Raw genomic sequence first — 24,626 nt, forward strand, 5'->3', positions numbered from 1 at the left:
ATAAAATTTATTTGCTGTGGGAATTATGTTGTTCTAGGAATATTTTTTTCCTGTCAACTACAGAATTTCAATTTAAATTAATTTTATGTTGAAATTGAAACTTTTATGAGTGTTTGATTTTGCGTTTTGTTGGTCAGATTTCACAAAGAGAACAAATAATATCATCGGTTGCATCGCCCGTTGTTGTATCTGCATTTGGAGACTGCTACTATACAGATATCGCGTTTTGACTGTATTATATAACAAGTGATAATACTCCTATTTTCCATCCTTCAAAAATTCTACCTTTCACATTTTAAAGAGTATCCTTGGATTATTGCCTTTGAAAATGTCCTTGAATCATTCCTAATAGAGTGTTTTCAAGGTGAAAGATAAAAGGACTTCAAGGAACGTGTTTCTCAACCGATTGTAACCATTGTGAGTTCATTAGAAAGGTCTTAGAACATCTAAATAGTTAGTAAGTACAGATTTCTAAGCGATTATGAACCGGTAATAAACCGTTTACCAATAACCAATTTTTGCTCGGAATTTAAGAAGTATTGGCATCAAATCTGAGACCAAAATCAAGATCAAGAAAATTTCAAAATTTTGGTATTCTGAAGTAAAAAAATAAATAAAATCGAGATGTCAAATGTCTTGGAATCTTGAAATCCAAGACACAAACCGTGTGGATATCAAGATTTGCAATTCTGGAACCAATATTTCAAGATTTCTAAACGTCAAATTTCTTGTTTTCTTGAAATAATTCCAAGATCCTCTCGGAGGTGCTTGGAATTTTCAAGATAGTAACAATTTAAAGAGTTTCATGCGGAAATCTTTTTTGATGAAGAATGTTTCTATAAGAAATGATACAAAAAGAGAGTGACTATGAAAAATACTATGTTTGATCTTGTAATTTAATCATAATGGTTCAAAACGTTCTGGATGTACGTTTTGAAGTGCAACACCCTGAGAATTCCTGCAAAAGAATGACATCTTGCATAAGCATTTCAGGGTTTATCACACGCCAAAAGTTTTGTTTGAATTTCTTTTATTCCCGATTATGGCCTGTCATATATTATTATTATTATTATTATGTCATATATTATTTAATACAACCTATAATTATTTTTTCTAATTTATATAGCGAAATTTCAACAAATTCGGCAAAGAAATGAAGATAATTGTCAGAAGTGACGTTTCGTTAAGTTTGGAAAATCTTGAAATCTTGGTTCTTAGCTAAGACATTTTAAATTAAATTCCATAAATGCTTTGCATCAGAATATGAAATCTTGATCTTGGAAATATTTGACAGCTTGAAATTTCGATCTTGATCTTGGTCTCAGAATTGAGGCCAATGTTTCTATAAGAGATGATACAAAAAGAGAATAACTATGAAAAATGCTATGTTTGATCTTGTAATTGAATCGTAATGGTTCAAAACGTTCTAGATGTACGTTTTGAAGTACAACACTCTGAGAATACCTGCAAAAGAATCACATTTTCGATAAGCATTTCAGGGTTTATTACACTCACAAGTTTTGTGTGCACTTCTTTTATTCCCGATAATATCCTGTCATATAATATTATTTAATACAACCTATAATTATTTTTTCTATTTTATATAGCGAAATTTCAATAAATTTAGCAAAGAAATGAAGATATTTGTCAGAAATGATGTTTAGTTAAGCGTGGAAAATCTTGAAATCTTGGTTATTAGCTAAGACATTTTAAGTTCCACAAATGCTTCGCATCAGAATATGAAATCTTGATTTTGTAAATATTTGACAGCTTGAAATTTTGATCTTGGTCTTAGAATTGAGGTAATTATTTCTCTTTGAGAAGATCTTGAGATGATTTTTGGGTTGGTTTAAATCAGTGGTAAATCGAAAAACATCGCTAAAGCTCATTAAACTGTTAAAGAGCTTTGTTAAGATCTATAGACAAAATATATAAAAATATTTTTGGCTTGAGTTGAGCACCTTTGAATTAAGGCGCCTTTAAAATAGGGCTTTTTCTCCTATTTTTAACTGAAACTTGACCTTATCATAAAATAATTGAGCTCTACAAAGCAATTGTGAAGCTAAATTGTATCATGATTGATAAGGCTCAGTTCCGTTTAAAAATAGGAGAAAAAACCTCAACTTTAATAAAGCTGCCCGTATTCAAAAGTATCCCACTTCCACCTAGCATTTTTTTCCCAGATATTTAAATTTAAAGGATTGGATTAAATTAAAAAAGTAATTACCGATGGAAAACCAAAGCACAATTCTCAGGGTCAAATTAAACAGTGTGGGACGTTTTTGATTTAGAGGGAATATTAAGATAGTCACTATTAAACCAAAACCAATCACACAGACCCAATTTCCTTAAATAAATATTTATCACTCCATTACAGGTATCCACACCTGGGTCAGATTGCTCAGAGGTATTGATTATCAAATGATAGAACCGAGAAATTCCAGTACTAATTATTTATTGATTTGTACGACTTAATTCAATAAATTTCGATTCATGATTAATTTTAAAGATAAATGTTTGCAAAAGATTTTATTGGCAGATTAATTCCAAATATTATTGATTTAACGCCAGAAGGAAATCTGTTTTGAAAATTTGATCAAACCCAAAGATATTACAATATTCTATTTATCATTTTACGAAATTATAAATGCTACCATCCTTATTTTAACATTTCTATTGTGTTGCACTAAAAATGAGTTACTAAATTTTACAAGTTAAATCGTTAAAATTTTGCAATTTTTTCAGGGATCTTCAAGCACTGGCATTTTTAATAGCGTGTTTGTGCCATGATTTGGATCATCGTGGAACAAATAACTCCTACCAGAAGCAATCCAGAAGTCCGCTAGCAAAGCTTTACAGCTCTGAAGGGAGCGTCAATGAACGTCATCATCTATCTCAAGCTATTTGCATTTTGAATGATGCAAATTGCAAGATACTCGATTCGCTGGACAATAGTCAATTTAAGGAGTGTATTGATGTGATTGGTGAATTAATATTAGCAACAGATCTTGCGCAGCATTTCCGCATTCTTGCAAATTTGCGTCAATTGACACCGGAGAATCTCAAAGAGAAGCCTATGCACCTACTATCCCTTATGATGACCTGCTGTGATTTAAGTGATCAAGTTAAGCCCTGGCCCACCACACAAATCGTAGCTGTAAGTTGACTTTTTCAATCTCGATTATTACATTAAACATTTCATGATTGAAAAGTATTGAGAATCCCAAAATCGATTTAATTTTAAGTTCGATTTAATTTATTTTAAAGTTTTACGGCATGATCATATTAATCAATTTGGAAATATTATATATTGGATGAGATTCTTAACAATCTCACTTATACTATAATCCTACCAAAATTTCATGTCACTTCATTAAGATTAACACTTAATTTCGCATAATTTTGCCATAAATATCACACAAATGTAAGAAAAAAAAAACGAAAAACGAACAATCACCTTATTTTGTCTTTCACTAGAAAACATGGTTGATCAATGAAAAATTCGATTATGGATAATGTACACTTTTAATTTTTTTGAGAAATTTATAAGTTAAAATTTGTGAATATAAATGGATTTTCGCTTTATTCGAAGCAAAATTAACTAAATAATGAAACTGAAGTATGGAAAATATATAAATAAAAATTTAATACTGCATTTATCAAGGAAAAAATGATGTTTCCATTTGCAGTAGCGAAAAGTTTCCATTTGGAACAGGTTTTGGATAAGCTTAATTTACCCTATGTTGTAGCAGCAGATTTTACCTATCAAGCAAAAAAATACTTAACCCTTTAAGGACGAGTGGAGCACCGGTGTCCAAAAAACGATAATATTTTTTTCTGACTATATATTTAGAGGACAAAATAACATTCCATAGTCTTATAAATTGTTTTTGATTTTGGGACACCGATGTCCCACTCGTTCTTAAAAGCTTAAATCGATCGATAACCCCTGACCCGAGCTATATAAGGGGTCAAAGTTCGGAAATTGACCGGCTTCTATCTCCGGTTCTAATAAACATTTTGACCTAAAATTTGGGTTTTTGCCTTCGTCTCCATGAGCACTTTCGGATGAAAGTTCAAAAAGTCACCACAAATGGCGCTGCGATAGCGTCAAAATTCAAACTCATTTTTCTCAAAAACGCCATTGCGCATTTTAGTGAAATTTTAAAGTGTTATAGCAACGACTCCTTCATATTATCATGGTACATATACAGGAGTCGTTGGTTATAGTCTAGGCTATGAAGTTTCCAAAAAGCGGCGTGGATTCACTGTGGTTAAAATAGAACTAGGGATATGAGGGGTCAAAGTTCACGAAATTCAAACCGCCGTATCTACGGTTCTATTTGATCGATTTTGACGAGTAAGGACGTAAATTAAAGGTCTTGTAAAGCACTACAACTTTCTTTAAACCAATTTTCATATTACATAAACTCAATTATCTCGACTTGTAGAGGACATTTATATACCTATATAAAGTGGTGGAAATAAGTATAATTCCACCCACTAATCCTAAAAGAAACTCAACAAAAAATGAAATGTCGAAAAAAATTCATACGTAGACCATAACATCCTTTCATGCCAATATAAAAAATAGACATTTTGATTTTTTATTCTAAGTATTTTTTAGAAATATATAATAGAATTTTGTTTTTTAGGGTGGAAATAAGTATAATTCCACTCAATAAATTGAGCGCTAGGGTATTTATTTTTGACCAAATTTAGGTTAATATCTTTTATTAATTACATTTTTAACTATAATTAGTAAACTAAGTTCCATTTTCTAAAGTTTTGCATTAACTTTTAACCGAAACATCGTAGGAAAAATGTTTAACGAACAAAAATAAGGGAAAAAATTAGTCTTGGTGGGGATGGATCTTAGGAACTAAGAAAAATGACTAGGTTCTATCAGATAATTGTCAAATTTGTCAATATATCCACCATACATGCCTCTTAATGTACCCCAAGGGTCAAAAACCTTCAATTGTTAGAGGCCAAAAGAGTTTTTTGCCTCTAACAGTGTTGCTTTTCAGTGGAAAAAAGAACTTTTCCACAGAAATTTGATTGTAAAACGATGGTTTCTGTTTATTCTGGTTAAGTCCTGATGCTTTTGTCTCAAAATGGCATTCGTTAGTGACCTCGGGTCATCGTCGCATAAAAACTAAAAATTATTGCAAAAAAGGTTTTTAACAGTTTAATCAACATGACATGTTTTACGCTCTGTGGCACTAGGTTAAAATATTTAAAAAATACTGAAGAAATAAAACGAAAATGCGATAAACGGTGAGCAAAAAAACTGTAGCAAAAAAAATCCTACAGTTTTTTTGCTCACCGTTTATCGCATTTTCGTTTTATTTATTCAATTTTCTTATACTATTTTCACCTAGTGCCACCGAGTATGAGATAAGGTAATACGGTAATTGAAAATTTGCGTAAGAATTCCAATGAAAATGCGTAAATCAACGAAATACGGTGAGCATTTTACTGTTAATGTGATTCTGCCCTAAGATCAAGTTTTGGGGCAAAATTAAAGATGAGATTCTGATCTATATTCCACTGTCATCTTTTTATCAGTTCACTTATATCTTAAATATTTTGATTTAAATAGAAAGTTTGCAATTTTTAAGAATGTCATTCCAAATTACTGTATAATGTCTCTCATCTTAAGTTCGAAATCGAATTTGCATGCAATCCGAGTTTGGTCACATTAAGAATCTCACCTACAATAAGCTGATCTAGGTTTATCACTAGTTTTTAATAGCAAGTCTTAAGTCAAATATTTCCTGAAAAAAATAGGACAGATTCATTGAAGAAAAACCTTTCCTTAGTTTTTTTAGCCTCAATAAGCAAGTACTAAAATGATAATTTCTTTAATTTAGGAACTCGTGTATGCAGAATTCTTTGCACAAGGTGACCTGGAGAAGGAAATGGGACTCTCCCCTAAAGAAATGATGGATCGTCAGAAGGCTTGCATTCCAGAATTGCAAATTGAATTTATTACAACAGTTGTGAGACCAACATTTGAAATTTTGGCAAATATTTTCCCAACTATCAACATTTGCCTGGACACCATCGACAATAACCGAAGAAATTGGGAAATTCTGAGGGATCAACAATCTCAATACTGTCTCAGTCCTTAGGAAAGGAAAGCAAGACACCTTGAGACATTTATCATAAAACTGTATTGTGATGTTCTGTTTGGCTTTTTTCTTAGAACAGAACTAAAAAGTGATCAATTGATAGAATCTAGAGATTTTCTCTTTTAAATATTTCAACTTAAGGTAAACTTGAAGGAGCAATGAAATTTTGGGACTCAAAGAAATTGATGTAGAAATGCATTTTTTTCATTTTTTTTAAGCTTCATTTTATTCCTCTTCACAGAAAACACTTTAAATAGCTTAACACAATTTTATTCTTTTGTGTATTCTCACTGGGCTAGAGGTTTATGTACTTTTTCGATAGGGGGTAAAATTTGTGGTTTCAATCTACGTAAGCAAATACACTTAACATACGCTAAAGATTATTGGTTTTTCTTCGCACACAACGAATGTTTAAATGTCTTTTTTCTTAATTTCAATAAATATTTTTTCATCTCATTTTAAAATTATTCTTTTGTGGACAATTTTGGTCACTAACATCACACTAATTCCAATTAATGTCTTAGATATCGCCAAAAAAAATCAGCCAAAAAATAACAATTCAATCAAAATTAATATCGGTAAAATTATTCAAAAAAAAAATTATCATAAAATTAGATATTTCTTCAATAAAACAAAAAAAAAATGAACTAAAAAATGTTTAAGTCACAATGCATAAATTCAAAACCTTCAATATTGTATTATCACAATTTCCGAAAATTTGAATATCAATTTATTGTTTTTCAGTTACTGTAAAACCGTAAAAAATGCAATATTGCAAAGACAAAGAAATAATATTAAAACCATAAAATGTACTTAATGAAAACTTTGAAAAGGAAATATAAATTAAATAGACAAAACAAAATTAAAAAAAAAATGTTTCTTACTTTTGTTTTATAAATTGTGACAGCGTTAAAGTTAAAATCACTGAGTTTCTTACTCTGGTTTTGGTATTAAATTGTATTTTGCTGGTTGCAACAGTTCCAGGACGATACCTTCTACCATCTCACTGAGTGTCTTCTTCAAACCACTCCAGTCACTTTAAGAAAAAAAAAGTTGGCAATATAATTCCAAAATCCTGACTTAATGTTATTTATTCGGATTTACCTCTGATTGGGTTCAGCGCACATTTCAGCGTAATATTTAATTTTTGGTTCAGTTCCAGATGTCCTCAGTGTTACCACTGTTCCATTCTTAAACGTAAACGTAATCATTTGTGAACTCCTGCTAACGGGAAAGATAGCCTTTCCATCCGATTGAGAAGTATCAAAACCAGTTGTTAAATCCCTAACATGCTTTACTTCGTACTTCCCATCAACAACCGCTGTAGGATACTGCAATATTTTATTTATTTAGATTAGAGAATTATAATTGTTGCCCGAGGAATACAGAGAAAGCAATAAAAAAATATTACTATGTAATAAATACGTCGTTTCCGGACTTAATATTCGTATACGATTTAAGTCTATAGACTTAAGCTTAAATGAAAAAAAAACACCAGTAATATTAAAAATCTCTAATTTTTTTTCTTAGTAGTATACTGAACGAAACCGAAATTTTATCGGTAGTCGAAGGCTAAAATCGGGGAAACGAAAAAAAATGAGAGTCGAATTAAAGAAAATTTAATGAAAAAAACTGATTAAAACTGAACGGAAATTGCATTACCGAAAATTAAACGAATGTCAAAACATCAAAATACCCAAACGATTAAAATCTAACTAAATGCTTGAAAAAATGATCGAAAATCAAATTGATGAAAATTTAACGCAAATCAAGTGTTTAAAAACTGAATGAAGATCATTTTACCGAAAATTGAACAGTATCCAAACATCCTTAAATTAAACGAAGATCAAAAGATAAAAATGACAATAAGCCAAACGATTAAAATCTAAGAGATTGAAAAAAAAAATGAACGAGAATCGAATTACTTAATATCTAACGAAAGTCAATTGATTAAAAACTGAATGAAGCTCATATTACTGAAAATCGAAAGTAACCAAATAACCTAAAATTAAACGAAGATCAAAGATCAAAGTGATTATAAACCAAACAATTAAAAGCTGAATTTTTGAAAAAAATTAACAAGAATCGAATTACTGAAAATCTAACGAAAATCGAAAGATTAAAAACTGCACGAAGATCATATTATCGAAAATCAAAAAGCAACCAAATAACCTTAAATTAAACGAAGATTAAAGGATCAAAATGACAATAAGCCAAAGGATTTAAATCTAAATGATTAAAAAAAAATGAACGGGATCAAATTACTTAAAATTTAAAGAAAGTCAATTGATTAAAAATTTAACGAAGATCGTATTACCGAAAACCGAACAGTAACGAAATGATAAAAAAAATTAAACGTAGATCAAAAGGTCAAAGTGACCATAAACCAAATAATTTTAAAAACCAATAATTCAAAAAAATATCGAGAATTGAATTACTGAAAATCTAACGAGTCAATTGATTAAAAATTGAACGAAGGTCATATTATCGGAAATCTAACAGTAATCAAAACAACCTTAAATTAAACAAAGATCATAGGACCAAAGTGACTAAGCCAAACGATTAAAAGCTAAATGACTGAAGACTTACTAAAAACAAAAAAATATATATATTGTAGTTCATTGCGAAAATCAAATGGTCGACAACAAAATATATTCAAAAAATAAAACTTGAAAATTATCGAAAAACTGATGACCAAAAACCTAACGAAGAGCTAATGACCGAATAATGAACGAAAGTTCAATGATCGTTTGGAACATTAAACCGTAGGTTATATTGACTGGAAGCTAAATCACTACAAAATAATCAAAAATTATTATGCCAGATATAAAAATAAATTTATGAAAAATACCATCTGTTAAAAAATTACAAAGTGAACGAAAATTAAATGACCGATTTAAAAGTACTAGCAAACCAAGTGACATAGAATAAGATAAGATAGATTCTTACAATAAAGAACAAAACGATTTATTATTAATGACTAGAAACCTAACCAGAAACTTTACGGGTCACTTAACGAAACTTAACGGTAACCAGAAACTTTACGGGAAAGTGTGCTACCTCCGGATCGGAAAGATTTGACCGGTTTGGATGAATTTGATACATTTGATCAAGGTGTTTTTTTCGTTTTTTTTTTTTTTAGAAAATATGAATTATAAGGTAAAGTACCCTGTAGTCGGCCGGTTTCTCAACTCGACCAGTGGGACTATTTATTCAATTTACTTAGATTTGCTATAATATGGGCTTACCGATCTAACATTATAAGGTCTATTATATTATATTTAACGTAACTCTTTTTATAGCATTAGAAAGCTTATATCAAGGCAATATAAAAAAATAAAGGACCTCCTCTAAAATCTAGGAAGCCACGCCCATTCCTGTACATTGTCTTTACCTCTTCATTGCTAATTGTTATCTTCTGTCATGTAAAATTGTGGAGAAAAAAATGGACATTTCTAAACATTGAATGATCATAACAATATTCCTGTTTTAATACAATCGTTATGGGGGGCGTGGTCTTTTTTTAAAATGGGTAGACTTTTCCGAGTGCGCTTATTTTGAAATTACGGTTCTGGCTTGTTTGGAGAGTTTTGTTCTAGTCCCTTATAGACAATTCCAAAAATTCACCATCCATTCGCAATTATTACAAAGGGGGCGTGGCTTTAATATTACTGGGCGGAGCTTCACTTCCACACAGTGAAAAACATAAGACCGCATTATAAAAATGTTTTTTTTTTAATAAATATTTTTTAACTCTTGATTTTCTAGTTTTAGATAATTTTTTCCGGGATCGGGAATTTTTGTTTTTCCATTTTGTATTTTACACTTTTGTTTTTCCCAGTTTGTCTTTGGAATCTTTGTCTTCGGTAATTTTTTTTTTTGGAAACTTTGTCTTTGGAAATCTGTATAAAAAACAAAATGGAAAAAAACAAAGATTTCGCCAACCATTTTTCCAGCTTAGGAAACTCGTATTACGAACCGAATTATTTCAAATATTGCTTTCTCATTGGTATCACAATAAACGTGAAATTACTCACTGTATTTTCTCCAGTGAAATTGCGAATGCGTTCAAAAATCTTCACAATAACTTCTGGATCGTAGCAAAGAAAGTAAGATGTGATGGTATAGTGAAACCCGTATGTTCTATAGAGATCCTCCAACTTCTCCGTAAGTGATTTATTTTCTTCTTGTCTGATATAGCAAGTCATTGTGGCCAGATAACATGCTGCACTAACCCCATCCTTATCGAGGACCGTGGGTGAAAACATAAAGCCAATTGCCTCTTCAAAAGCAAACAGGACAGTTTTGCCCTTTTCAATCAGTTCAACAGATTTATTTCCCATCCATTTGAACCCTGTTAGGGTTTCAATGAAATGCAGTCCTTCAATTTTTGCCACAGCAGCGAGCATCTTGGAACTCACAGTACTAGCTAGAAGGTAGCAATCATTGAGATTTGCTTTTGGATGATCTCTTCTGTAGCAGAAAATTGACCACCATCCGAGTAGGGCACCAAGTTCATTCCCTGTAAAAACTTTCCATTCTCCAGTTTGAGGATTTTTTTCGGCACAGGCCAATCTATCGGCATCTGGATCATTGGCCAAGATGACATTGCAATTGGTTTCGTTGGCAAGTTTAATGGACAGAACGAGGCTTGATTTACCCTCTTCGGGATTGGGAAATTGCACTGTGGGAAATTCTGGGTCAGGATCCCGTTGTTCTTTAACTGCCAGCGGAGGCTTGAGACCAGCTGTGGCAAAACCTTGTTCAACAAATGGCCAACCAACCCCATGCATTGCCGTATAGACAAATTGCACTTTGCTCTTTGCATTGCAATCATTAACGAGACTCTTGGGAATTACCCTTGAGAGCTTCTCAAAGTACAACTGTACCATTTCATCATAGGGATCACTAAGTAGGGGAGAATCGAGCTTATCCACATTCCAGCTTGTCGGCCACGGAATGAGATTTTGCAGGATACTCTCCTGTATCCCTTTGTCATGGGGCGAAATAATTTGGGCACTATTTGTCCAGTAAACCTTATAACCATTGTCATTTTTGGGATTATGTGAAGCTGTTACCATAACACCAGCTAGGCATTTTTTCTCTAGCACCGCAAAAGGTACCATTGGGGTAGCTACAGTCTTCCCATAGAGGTATACAGGTATATCAGCATGCAGAAAAATTGATGCTGATATCTCAGCAAATCGTTTACTTTGGTATCTTCCATCATAACCAAAAACCACCCCACGTTTTTGATCTTCAACATTCGGATAGCACTTCTGAACGTACTTAAGCAACCCTTGGGCTGTTTGAAGTACCACAAGTTCATTCATGCCATTGAATCCGGCTCTCATGGCTCCACGTAAACCAGCCGTACCAAATGAGAGTCGAGTTAACAAGAGCAATTTTAACTTTTCCCATTCGGAATCATTCACTAATTTCCTAATCTCCTCCAAAGTTGCTTCATTCTACCCCAAAAAATATAAATAAACACATTTTTTAAATTAAAATTGTGCTTATTTCTTTTACATTTAAAAAAATACTACCTTATCCCATTGCATCCATTCTGAAATTTTTCCATTTAACTCTTGTGAGCCTGAATTCAGGTTATCCATTATTTCAATAAAACTTCTTCACAATTCAGTTTAAAAATCTATCTGCAAATACCAAAAAACACGAAAAAAAATTGCTAAAATACCATTTTTCCCTTTGTTCAATTCACCATAAATCCAATTCTAAAAGGGGACTCTTTCACAAACATTCCAATTCACGCTCAAATTCATCAAATTGCCCCGATAAACATTTTTCAATTCACACATTCCATCAGCATCACAAAATTAAACAATTCCATTTGCAAAAACATTAAATCTCCACAAAATTGTCTTGATATTATACTGAGAGAGCGATAATTCATTCTCAATTTACTATTTACGGCAAAAAGTACAAAAATACACGCGAAAATCATATAGCAACTATCTTTGTATTAACACTGAACACAAAAAAAGTATTTTTAACTTAAAAGCTTATTTAAGAAAAATTTAGCAATGCATATTTTCATAATGAAGCAATATGGGAACATTCAATTCAATTTAGGTTATTAAATTCTATAAATAATTAGTTACTTTAAAACTTAATGAAGTTTGAGATTCAGATTAGTCATTAAGCATTCTTCTTAATTCAGAGATAAATCTTTAAGCCTTTAATGTTTGAATTGGTCCTTGAAGACTGATTTATAATCTCTGAAAAGGATCTTTAATTTTTAAGTGTCACATTTAGTTGAGATTTTACACGTAAACACAACACAATACACAATAATGAAGTTGAAATGAAAGTATTAAAGTCCATTGAGATTTCCTTAATTTCAAAGTTGGTGGAAATGACCTATAAAACCTTTATGTAACAGAAAATTTAATACAAGTAACTTTAATTTTGACAATAAGTACCTAATCTTTGAGCTTTCTCCATCTCAGAAATTATGGGATAGATTTTAAGTTTAAGGTTTAAGTTTATATAAGTTTAAAGCAAATATTCGAAATAACTATTGATTAATTGAATGAATGTAGGGATGAATTTATAACAGTATTTGCTGATGTAAATTAGTAAAACAACTGATTTAACCACATTCAATCATGATATATCGCTCACCTAACAGAATAAATTAGCAATCGAATGATACAATTAAGTACATACATAATTAAAGAACCATAAAATTTGCAAAACAATTCGCTTTCATTTAAATAAACAAAATAACGTAATCAATTAATTCATGACGAGGTAAACAGGGTAAACCAATTGTCAAAATCAGGACGTTATAGTAACTGTAAATTAGTACCTGAACGCCGCCGGCCAAACAAACCGCGCAAATTCACAAACATAAAAATTGTATACTCACAGAACATAGCCTCGAGTTCCCCAATAAAATATTCAAAATTTTATTTTAAAATAGAAAGGTGTTAAAAAATTATTACAATAAAGGTACATAAAATAACATTTTCAAACTTACTGCATAAAATATTGCATACTTTAAGACGTATTTGAAAATTTATTTTGCAAATTACGCTAGATCCCGGGATTATACGATTCGGGATTATGCACACACAATTATGCATATTTGCTTACCATTGTGTGTTAATTTGTGGAATCATTTTAGAGGAACTCGGGGCAACAGGTATTATTAATTGATATATTTTATCAGTTTTTAACAGTTGAATCTTTTTGTTCCGACTACTTTTGCGAAATTCGTACAACACTGGGTATGCTAAATTTCTGGACGCATATTGCCATTTCGCGCGTTTTTTTTTAGTTTCGAAAATATAAATAATCCCGGGATCAAGTGTAGCTCCTAATTGTAGGCAAAAGTCTCTGATTGTGTGTTATTAATAGAATAATATTACTCATTCCAAAGTATTTATCCCTGATTCTTTTTTTATCCTGTTTTTAGCAAAGCATTTAGGGCAGAATCACATTATTGGCAGTAAAATGCTCACCGTATTTCGTTAATTTACGCGTTTTCATTGCAATTCTTACGCAAATTTTTCATTACCATATTGCCTTATCTCATACTCAGTTGTCACTAGATGAAAATTAGTTATATAAGAAAATTGAAGAAATAAAACGATAATTCGATAAACGGTGAGCAAAAAATAACTGTACGAGAAATTAGTCATACAGTTTTTTTGCTCACCGTTTATCGCATTTTCTTTTCATTTCTTCAGTTTTCTTATGTTATTTTCACCTAGTGCCACCGAGTATGAGATAAGGTAATACGGTAATGGAACGTTTGCGTAAGAATTGCAATGAAAATGCGTAAATTAACGAAATACGGTGAGGCTACGGCAAGCATTTTATTGTCAATGTGATTCTGCCCTTATCCCTGAGTAATTCCTCTTCCGGAAATTCGGTATCCGGCCAAATACGATTTTAGAAATTCATGACTTTTGCACACTTTTAAGATTAGGAAAATTTCGTGTCAACGAAATTCACAAGAAAAAAAATAACAATGGATGTCCCGAACTCCCCTTGTTGGAAGGCCTAGTTCTTCTATGGAACGTTGTGCCACCATTATTATTATTATTATTATCGAAATTCACATCCATTTCTTTCTCAAACGTTTTGTACATGTTCATCCCACTCCTTCAAACTCTTCTTTTTCCTTTGAACGTTATAACAAATTCAATTTAGCTCAACCGAATTTGGAGTGCGAAAAAATAAGAGACATTATGCAAAATGTGTGAGAAAGAAAGAGCTGTGAATTTTTATTTCATGAAACTTTTCTGATCTAAAGGGTTTGCCAGAGACATAAATTTATAATTCAGTATACATTATTATTCTTACAGTAGAGTAACGGCGTTATCACACTTGTACATTAAAATTTTAATGTGATTCACATTAATTGTCGCTTGTGAGCGTCCAAATATGTTATTTGTGCCTTTGAATCACTCAATATTTGGCGTTTTACTATTTATTGATAAAGAAGTGGACTTGGCCTGCAAAAATAAGTGTAAATTTACCTAAAGCATAAATATTTTTCACATTAAAAAATTAAAGAGAAAATCGCATTAATTTTTCGCATTAATGCTATAAATCAATTGATATCAAATTTTGCGGGCCAAGTCTACCTTTTTATCAACAAATAGATCAAATTTTGAATATAAAATGATTCAAACACACAAATTACACATTTGGATTCTCACCAGCGACAATTAATGTGAATCATATTAAAATTTTAATGTGCAAGTGTGATAACACAGTAAGAAAGTTTGATTTGAAAGCAAAAAAACAACACATTAAATTGAAAATTTTATTTAGAATGGCCAGAGAAAAACAATGCCAGCAAAATTTTGGTTAATATTTTAGTAGTTTTAAAATTGTTCAATATAAATAAAAACTTGAAGATAAATTTTGAATACTTAAATAGTGAAATGTTCTTGGCAAATAAAAAAAACAAGAAGTTGTGATCTATTTTGGTATCTGAAGCAAAGATAAAAGTGATTTTAATTTAATTTTTATTAATTCACTGATCCAAAATGAAATATTTTAATTAACAATTTTAAATAATTTGAAATTCGCAATGTAGACCAAAAATTGAAACAGCGTCTAATTAATTGTAATCAGCTAAATAAGCGCTGGCTGTTTCAATTTTTGAATTACATTCCAAACCTCCAAGTTATTCTACAACTCTCAGTCGTTAAATCATCTTTATAGCACTTTTGAAAAGCTTATTTTCTGACCCAAAATACTTCGTATGGAAAAATTAGAATTCCGTACAAACCAATTTTAAAGTTCGGACTTTGTTAATCTGGTTACGTTTCAGTAGTCAGTGTAATTCCATAGAGTACGATGAAAATCGTTTGATTTTATATCAAATTTTAAGAGAGCTATTCAAACTCTGAACAGATTAATCCCGCATTCCGGATATTCCGGAACTCTCCCTTAATCGGAATTTTAAATTTTACCTCAATCAAATTTATTTTTCGTTCATGTGAATTTTGAAGTACTTTTTAAAAGCTAGATATTGCTGTAAGATTTTTTAGAATCCGGAACACGCATAGTCTTTATTTCATTTATTACAAACTTAAGAGAGATTTTGGTAAGATAATTCAAAGAAAACTTCTTTAACGTGTTAAGTGTTTCACAGTCGAATCGTTTTGAGAAATATTTTTTATAAAGAGAAGTAAAGGGCATTCGTTCCTAAAATAAGGCAACTGTACCAATCATTCTTAATACATTTTAAAATGAACAAAAATATAGTTATAGCTTTGGGTAATATTTCGGACACCTTGATTTACATAGTTCCTAGCCCATCCGGAATTTTTAAAAAGTCTTTTTCACATAATCTCGTTCGTAGAAATTACATTTTTCGGTTTTTTGCATTGTTCAATCCCTGGAGTACGCAAAAACTAAAACTTCATAGAAATTTGTGGACCAAAAAAAGTGTCCGAAATTGCAAGCTAACCAAAATTTGGTACAGTTCCCCTATACATTTTTGGAATAATAAATTTACAGAAGAAAATGAGGAAATTCCATGATAGATGATTCCGAAATTAAAAAAAATTGGAATAATAAAATTACGAAGCATAAATTGCTTAAAGTCAACTTAAATACATCTAAAGTTGATCTGTTTTTAAAGTTTCAGCCTTTCCAAATTTTAACCTTGATTTAATCTGAATAAATAACAATAATTAATATTTGGGAAAAGTGCTAACTGGCAAATGAGTTTAAAAAAATCAACTATTTGAAAGTTCCGTACCGTACCGTATATAAAGTAAATTTTGAATTATTATTTTAGACAACAAAACTGTATATCAATAGGTTCGAAATATGGAAAGGTTTCTCAAATTTCCCGCTCCCCCATTTAGTTAAAGAATCGAGTTTTCTGTCTTTCCTTTTCATCTTATTGCTTCAACATTTTACTACTTATTTGTGTGTTCTTTTACACCCGAAATATTTCTTCTAATGCCACTTATCTAAAGCACTGAGATTAGTGGAAAAATATTTGTAGTTCTTTTTTTGTCTATATGCTAACACAATTATCGCAGCGGCAAATGTATGTGAAATATAGAGCAAAATTTTAGCTATTTATTACATCTAAATGTGCTATATTTACAGGACATAGAGAAGTCTTAAAAAAATGCTTTGAACTCTAATAAACAAAAATTAGATAGAAGATAATTTATACACGTGCATACAGAGGCTTTTTTCTCTCTGGAACTTACTGACAACCCTGTAAGATTACAAGTAATTTCCCCATGCAGGACAATTTCCCCAATTTTAAAACGGAACTTGCGCAAAGCTTTACCCAAAGTTACTTCATCAATCAAGACTGTAGCTTTTCCCATCCACTAAAAGTCCACAGAAAGCCAGTGTTTTTATAGTTTTATCACACAAAAAATTAGTGAACTGCATTTTAAATATAGTGCTGTGTTTGGGTCCTAAAGAAATTCTCAATAATTGTTTGTAAAATTTAAGTTTCGTGGCAATTTGTAAGTCTGTAAAAAAAATCTTTACTCCACAATGTAAATCCCACTGCGGTATGAAACTGTCGGGATGGCAAAAACATTGGAAAGTAAGATTTTTCGTCTGTTAATACTACATCAATTTTTGTAATGAAAATAAGAATCTCTCTAATAAACTAAATTAATTGATTGTTATATTGCAGGTAAGGTGCACCAGTACCTCCTCTTACAGGACTTAATACACCAAACAAAATGACAAAAGCACTCACGTCCTCAAAAATATATAATGCAATCGATAATTGTTCCTAATCTTACTGCACACATACACACACAGTCAATGACAAAGTCTTTGAGGAAAGTATGTTAAAATTCTCACGCAATTAGATATTATTACGCGATTTAATGACTGATTGAGAGAAAATTGTAGGCAAGAAAAATACACTGTCTCTAATCTGATTGCAAAATTGGTGCTGAACTCAGTAAAATATTTCACTAGTGTTTAATCGACAATCTTCGGACGAATTGACTGCGTCACATTCGGAACTGATATCAAAGCCTATAATAGTACCAAGGGGAAATATATTCCAATATTATCAACAACATTCTGAAGAAAGATTGTATATTATTTTGGTCTTTGGGGCATATACCAAATCGATAAGATTATGGCTCGTATAGCCGACGACACAGACTTCGAGATGCTAAAATATCTCGTGGACGACAACGAAGGTTGGACACTGGAACTCTCAAAAGCCAACACGGAAGTATGGACACGTCCAGTAGACGGATGCAATTTTCACATGGTCAAAATAAATACATTGTTTGACGACATTACATCAGATACGCTTTTTGATGTCCTGCATGATCCTGACTACAGACGCGTCTGGGATACTCATATGCTAGCCAGTGAAGAAATTGGCATTGTTAACGTTAACAACGACGTGGGATACTATGCGAGTAAGTGGATTTTTATACCAAAATAAATTTTTCAGATAAGGAATGTGAAATACCCAAGTAGCGAAACCTAGTTTTCAGGACGTAAATCTTTAGTAAGTTCGACGTAATGATTTAGTCATATCTTAGCCTTATGAATGAAAATGGAGAATTGTCAAGACTTGATCGTTTTAACTATGAAATGTGCTTGCCGTGCCAAATGTCAATCTTGCCAATGAATTGTATTAAGTAAAGTCTGTTAAAACGTAAGAGCGTCAGTCAGTTGTTCAGTGGTAAGATCCACGCTTCATCCGATTAAATCGAAGGTCCGATTAATCGAAGTATCACTTTTAGAAAATTCAATGTCGAGCATTTCAAAAACTAGACAATGTTTTTTCTTTAATTTTTAATATGTTGTTGCTTAGGTCAAAACCGTTACAGTGATGGATCGCACTTTGTCCTCTATTTTTCCTAACTTGAACTATAATTAAAAATAACTTAACCGGACCATATCTTCGGTGTTAATGAAGCGAATGCATTAAGAATTCAGTATAATATAGGGTGAAAGGAACGTCTATTGATTGACACTTTAAGAACTCGTGTCAGCACCTATTGACACCCTACTCTGTACCATTTGGGATATGAAATTTGAACATATCTGTTTATAGTAAAATGTATATTACAGAAAAAAACGTTATAAGGGAAGAGTACCAGCGATCGGCAGTGTTCCTCGGATCGTCATCTTAATACCACATTTTTGCTCCAAATTAAATGATTTTTTAAAAATTATTAGCTACTTTTTACCATTTAACTCTCACAAGAATACAGTGCATTAACTCAGATTTAATTTATAAAACCAATTTTTCCTGAGACACTTGATTAAATTCCTGACGATCCGAGGTACAGACTGCAAGTTTGCAATTTCACATACTTTTTATTAATTTATTGTAAAAATTAAAAATTCAAAAGCCCAGATATAGTTAAATGGATCACTAATGTATCAATTAGCATACATAAATTTACCAAATAATGTTTTGTGGATTATATTTTCAACTAAATATGGAGCATGTCTCTTAACATTCCGATCCGGGGTACTCTTCCCTTATTACTTATATTTTACTAGATACATTAAATAATTTTCATCATTTTGACAAAAGTGTCAATAGGGGTTCCCTGTCGAACAGACGTTCCTCCGACCCTATCTGTGTTCGATATTTTTCTAACGATGGGTCCCATCCACCCCAACTCCACTTCAATGTACTCCAATCCTTACTAGGGTAAAAGGAACAATTGTTGAAACTTTAAGAACTCGTGTCAGGACTTATTGACACCCTACTTTGTACTATTTGGAATACGAATTTTGAACACTTATCCTTATCGAAAAACGCAGATTAATGAAAAAACAAAATATTACTTAGATTTTGTTAGATGCATTAAATAAGTTTCAACATTTTGAAAAGATTACCAATAGGGGTTCCCTGTTGAAGAGGTGTTCCTTCCACCCTATAATAAAATTAACCATATATCTCCAATTTTTATAAATCGATCTCAATGATTTTTTTCTTTTATTCATCTTCTGTACTCGAACTATTTTGACCAGTGATAAGCCCAGATAAGCCTATGATAGCTGAGATTCTTTACATGGGACCTCGGAGTGCTTGCAACTTGGAATGCGTGAAACTTCGATTTTGAGTTGAATTTTACCAAAACAGATAAAACTGGCTCAACACGATTCTTTACTCTTAACCCTTTATCGACGAGACACTTTTTACGGACTGAAAATCAACAATAAAAATTAAACTGAGAAACATAATCAATGATAAGTCTTACATCTAACCTTGGAAAGTCCAACAGAGTCTGATTCGGTGTATTTTGTGCTTTTATGAACGATAGGGACAAAAATAGCCCAAAAATTTAAGTAATTTTTCTGACAATAGCAATGAATAATATTTTTCGCTTTAATGAAAAATATTACGTATGCGTATTGTAGTTTTTATTGCCAAAAGGCTTTTGCTTAAAAAAAATGGGAAGTATAAAAAATAAATAAAATCAATTATTTATTATCTTTATTTATTATCAATTATATCAATTATTTATTATCAAATTAAATTAAAATCGCACACAGCGATTGATATTCAATAAGATTAGCATCATTGTAATGCATCAAATTGTAAAAGAGGGCTCTAAGTCCTATGAATGAATAAAGATTATTATTATTATTATTAAAAATTATGAATTTGAGAATTTAAAAATTCGTCATTTTTTAGCTTAAATATTTACTACATAGCAAATAGCTAGAGACTTGCAAAAAATATTCTAGATTCCTTCAACCTTCTACTTTACAATTATGTACAGACATAAGAAAAAAATAACTTTAGGTAATCCGGAAAAATTATTTTCTTTATGGAACACCGGTGTTCCAATCGTCCTTAAAGGGTTAAAATACAAGTCTGTTCGTTCGGCTATTACCACGTCTATAGTCCAAACTGTTAGAGATAGAGCATTGGGGCCTTTGTTGGGGAACCCCCGCCCCCATAAATCGATCATGAGACCATTAACAACATTTCCCCCCACCTCTCACATATTTTTCCAAACTCGTGTTTTTTTAGAATTGTTCGAAAATGCGTCGTACGATTTTTTGTTCGTTGTAAAATGTAAATAAAAAAAAAATGTAATGTAAAATAAAAATGTAAAGGAAATGTGAATAGGAAAACAATTTAAAGATAAAATATGATTGGTAAAATTATATCTTTTATACAAGAAAATTTCAAAAGTTGAATAAGTTTTTAACCCGGAAAATTTATTAAAAATTTGTTTTGTTCCTTATGAACTAAATTTTTCAATGATCAAATTTAATGAACTCGTTTTTCCAACCCCTCGATTAATGCTACTGATCTCACTTTGGTATATTGAATACACTTCTTTTTTTAATGATCAGTAAGTAATCGTACTGGTCTCTTTGACGATTTACCTGGTCAGTTGCACAAATTACTGTCCAAAAATTATATTATCAAATCAAAAGTAATTATAAAATTTTCTTTTGATTTATTTAAAGTGAGCTGCCCACCACCTCTAAAGCCCCGGGATTTTGTGCTTTTGCGCTCGTGGTTAGATACAGGACCCTTGGGAGAACAAATGCTAATCTCCCGTTCAGTTACCCATCACGACTGGCCACCTCGGAAAGGATACATAAGAGCTACTTCCCATTTAACTGGTTTCGTTTTACGTTCCCGGGGAGAAAAATGCATCTTGAGCTATGTTACGCATTGTGACCCCCAGGGAGCCCTTCCACCATGGCTGGTCAACAAAGTAACCCATACATTAGGTCCTCGAATGATCAAGGACCTGAAAAAAGCAGCTCTTGGCTACATCGCGTGGAAAAGTACACAGGAAAATTACCGAAAGCCTTGGCGTTTTCCAGAGGAAATGTCGCTACCCCGTATTTCACTATCAGAAGTAAAGATCTTTAAAAAAAAAACTATATAGCTCAAGAATATTGAAATATTTTAATTTCTTTTCCAGTTCCACAGCATAGATAACAAGCCAGCGGAAGAAAATGCTACTAGTGAGAATATAATTAAAAATATAAATGGCAAGTCAAACAAAGAAAGTAAGAAGAAAAAACGTCTATTCTAAGATTTGTAATACAGATTATCTGTATGATTAAACAGATAACACATAGAACTCTAAAAAAAAAACTCTTTTAGTTGAAATAAAGAGTTATTAACTGACTATTAGAATATTAAATATATTTAGAAAATCGTTTAGCTCTATAGACTATGGTGATATTTATAAAAGAATAAAAAATATTCTGAAGAACATAAAATATTTTCTATACTCTGAGATTGAAGGAAATTTGTCTGAGTCTGCAGAAAAGTTAATCATAAAACGATATAAGATCAATTAAAATTTGAGCCAATATAAATGCAATCATTGTTTTTCTAGCAGACTTTCTCTTCTAAACTCAGTGACAGAATATTCTGCAAATGTACAATGCCACAAAATAATGATATAAAGAAGTCTAAAAACAAATATATAATTGTTATTGTTGAAGAAAAATGTTGTTGACATATTATTGTCCACGCTCTTCCAAAAAACAGAACTCTTATTACTTTAATCAAATTCTTTTAATAACTCCTAATTCTTTGGAATTCAATTTGCGACATAAACAACAGTCAAACGATTATAACTTCCGATCTTTTCACATTTATTACTGAGCATTGAAATTTCTAACTTAGACAGACTGCATGAATTATAAATTAGTATTCTACTATTAAGAACTATATCAATTGGCCTATTGCTATTGTCATATTGATAAATTAAATTAGTGATTTTTACTTAGTGAACAAGAGCAACGAAAATTTCGAATACACGTATCTACTGAGCTTATATAGACGACATTATTTAAGTAATTCTCAATTATGAAAAAGATGTGAATTCTTGTTAAAGAATAACAACTAAAATTGATAAATTTACAGCACAGTATGTATAGTGTTGTTTAATTGCAATTATCATTTACTGTAGTTGTATTAATTAATGTATTATTGTTATTAAAACAAAAAAAAATTGTTCCTTAGCAAAGCACAGTTGAAATAAACTTGTGTTACCTTAAAAATTTTCTAAACACTTTTTTAAAACTTTTTTTTGTTCTTACATGGTACGTTACATTCTAACAGCATCGAGTGTTACAGACGTCAAAACAGGTATGAAATATTTAAGTAAATGCTGCCTTTGTGAGGAAGAAAAACTCTTTTAATCTCTGATTTTCGGCTCTTTTTGAAGTACAGGTTCTTTGGATATTTCATCTATCACTCTATTTTTCAAGAACAAAATAGAAAACTTCTGTGGTGTCCACTGTTCAACAGAATTAGTCAATAGTGGCTTAATTTGAAAGATATTTTAATTCTTAATACAACTAAATCGGTCCCAGCCGGTGATCAATCGGTTAAGTACCAATAGGGTAAGTGTACCAAATTTCAAACAGCTTGCAATTTCGGCCACTTATTTTTTCCTCAAATTTCCTCGATTTTTTTTTAATTTTTGCATACTTCAGAGATTATACAATACAAATAAAAACAAAATAACATCGCTTCGATGAACGAGATGATGTGAAAAAAAACTGTGAAAGAATTCCAGAAGGGCAAGGAACTATGAGAATTAAGGTGGCCGAAATATTACCCAAAGCTATGTCTATATTTTCATTCATTTTAAAATATATTAAGAATGATTTTATAGGATAAAAAAACTGTCTACAAGGTTCCAAGTAAAAGTAACACTCCTTAAAATTAAGTAACAAAAAAAAAATTGAATTTGTATTAAAAAAAAATTACATTTGAAACTTAAGACTTTGGCGCTTCCATGCCACTATGCCGAAATTTGGTAGACTTACGCTAATTAATTTTATGTCGAGATTTCATTTTTTTCGTATGATTCGTCTAAAGGCCTCTACACATTGGGAGCAATTTTTGTCAAAAATTGCATTTTTGACAGAATTTTGACGTTTCTGCCTACAGCACTGCAGCCAATTTCCATCAAAAAAGCAATTTTTGACGAAAATTGTGCTCAATGTGTAGACACCTTAAGGGCAAGGAATCATCTCGCTTAGATTATTAACAGTAGGATAGAGTCATCACTTATGGACGTTATCGACGTTATACAATTATGGACAGTTTGTAAAAAACTTTATTTCTTACTCAAAAAAGATTTGGAAAAACCACAAAAATTTTAAATCACATCATAAACTGATAAGTTTATGATTTTTCAAAATCCGTTTTAGGTCAAAAATTTGAGATTTTTGCAAGCTGTTCATAATTGTATAATGTCCATAAGTGATTACTCCACCCTAATGCTAATAATTTGCTGTGTAGTGCAAAGCCAGTGCAGTTAGAATAGTTAATGATGCAAGCAGCGATATACAAACTTCCTACCATCGATCATATGTAAGACTATCTTCCTTAGAAAATGTTGTTCCCCCACTACTATAACGCCTCACCAACTCTTTTAAAACTAAGTCTTTTACCAAAAGGTAACTGCGTCAAAATTCGGACATATTTCTTATAAGCCTCGCAGCCTTAAGTTTGAAGTGATATCGTCGGTTGTATCGGCTGTTGTCGTATCTGCATTTGTTTTGTATCTGCATTTAGTGCAAGCTACAATATAAATCGTCACTGCGCCGCTTTCGTGATATACTGATACAAAAGAAATATAGATACTACAGCGGTTGATGCAACCGACGATATCGTTTTAATATAAATTAAAATTCATTGTTAATTCTTTCTCAAAAGCTCTATTTAAAACCTTTAAAAGGAGTATATCTAATTTTCTCTAAAACAATTTCCAATTTAATATTGAAAAATAAATATAATAATATAGACATTTCTTTGTATGCAAAATCGGACACCAAGTTTCTCGAAGTTTCTTGGTCTTCTGGCAATCGTGCAAGATATCTCGTTCGTAGTCAGTGCTCTTTTGTATTTCTGATACAATACATCCTTCAGAAATTTAAAAAAAAAATAAATAAATAAATATTTATGGAGTTTTCAAAAACAAAAGAATTGTCTGATATTACAAGCAAAGCAAAATTTGGCACAGTTCCCCTATTTCG

General features: G+C 31.3%; 3 protein-coding genes across 6 annotated transcripts in view; 2 read left to right on the forward strand and 1 right to left on the reverse strand.

Moving 5' to 3' along the window:
• LOC129807044 (cGMP-dependent 3',5'-cyclic phosphodiesterase-like) overlaps positions 1-7,012 on the forward strand; it is a 28,219-nt gene extending 21,207 nt beyond the window's left edge. Inside the window, exons 10-11 of the mRNA XM_055856022.1 lie at positions 2,746-3,157; positions 5,877-7,012. Of these exons, the coding sequence (XP_055711997.1) occupies positions 2,746-3,157; positions 5,877-6,137 (673 nt within the window). The 3' untranslated portion in view covers positions 6,138-7,012. The remainder of the gene's footprint in view (positions 1-2,745; positions 3,158-5,876) is intronic.
• LOC129807051 (phosphopentomutase) overlaps positions 6,336-24,626 on the reverse strand; it is a 64,197-nt gene continuing 45,906 nt past the window's right edge. Inside the window, exons 1-5 of one of the 4 annotated variants that reach the window (XM_055856037.1) lie at positions 17,362-17,620; positions 11,684-11,794; positions 10,175-11,605; positions 7,242-7,468; positions 6,336-7,173 (exon numbers count right to left, since the gene is read on the reverse strand). In XM_055856037.1, coding sequence (XP_055712012.1) covers positions 7,071-7,173; positions 7,242-7,468; positions 10,175-11,605; positions 11,684-11,752 — 1,830 coding nt within the window. In that variant the 5' untranslated portion in view covers positions 11,753-11,794; positions 17,362-17,620 and the 3' untranslated portion in view covers positions 6,336-7,070. Of the gene's footprint in view, positions 7,174-7,241; positions 7,469-10,174; positions 11,606-11,683; positions 11,795-17,312; positions 17,621-24,626 lie in introns of those variants that run through there. The other 3 variants (XM_055856038.1, XM_055856036.1, XM_055856035.1) reach the window with 3 other exon arrangements.
• Positions 17,665-22,637, forward strand: LOC129807090 (START domain-containing protein 10-like). Its single transcript, XM_055856129.1, has 3 exons — positions 17,665-18,046; positions 21,078-21,478; positions 21,545-22,637. Exons 1-3 carry the CDS (start codon positions 17,755-17,757, stop codon positions 21,656-21,658), a joined length of 807 nt encoding a protein of 268 aa, XP_055712104.1. The 5' UTR covers positions 17,665-17,754; the 3' UTR covers positions 21,659-22,637.

Source organism: Phlebotomus papatasi, chromosome 3, assembly GCF_024763615.1.
Source record: "Phlebotomus papatasi isolate M1 chromosome 3, Ppap_2.1, whole genome shotgun sequence".
Taxonomy (NCBI): domain Eukaryota; kingdom Metazoa; phylum Arthropoda; class Insecta; order Diptera; family Psychodidae; genus Phlebotomus; species Phlebotomus papatasi.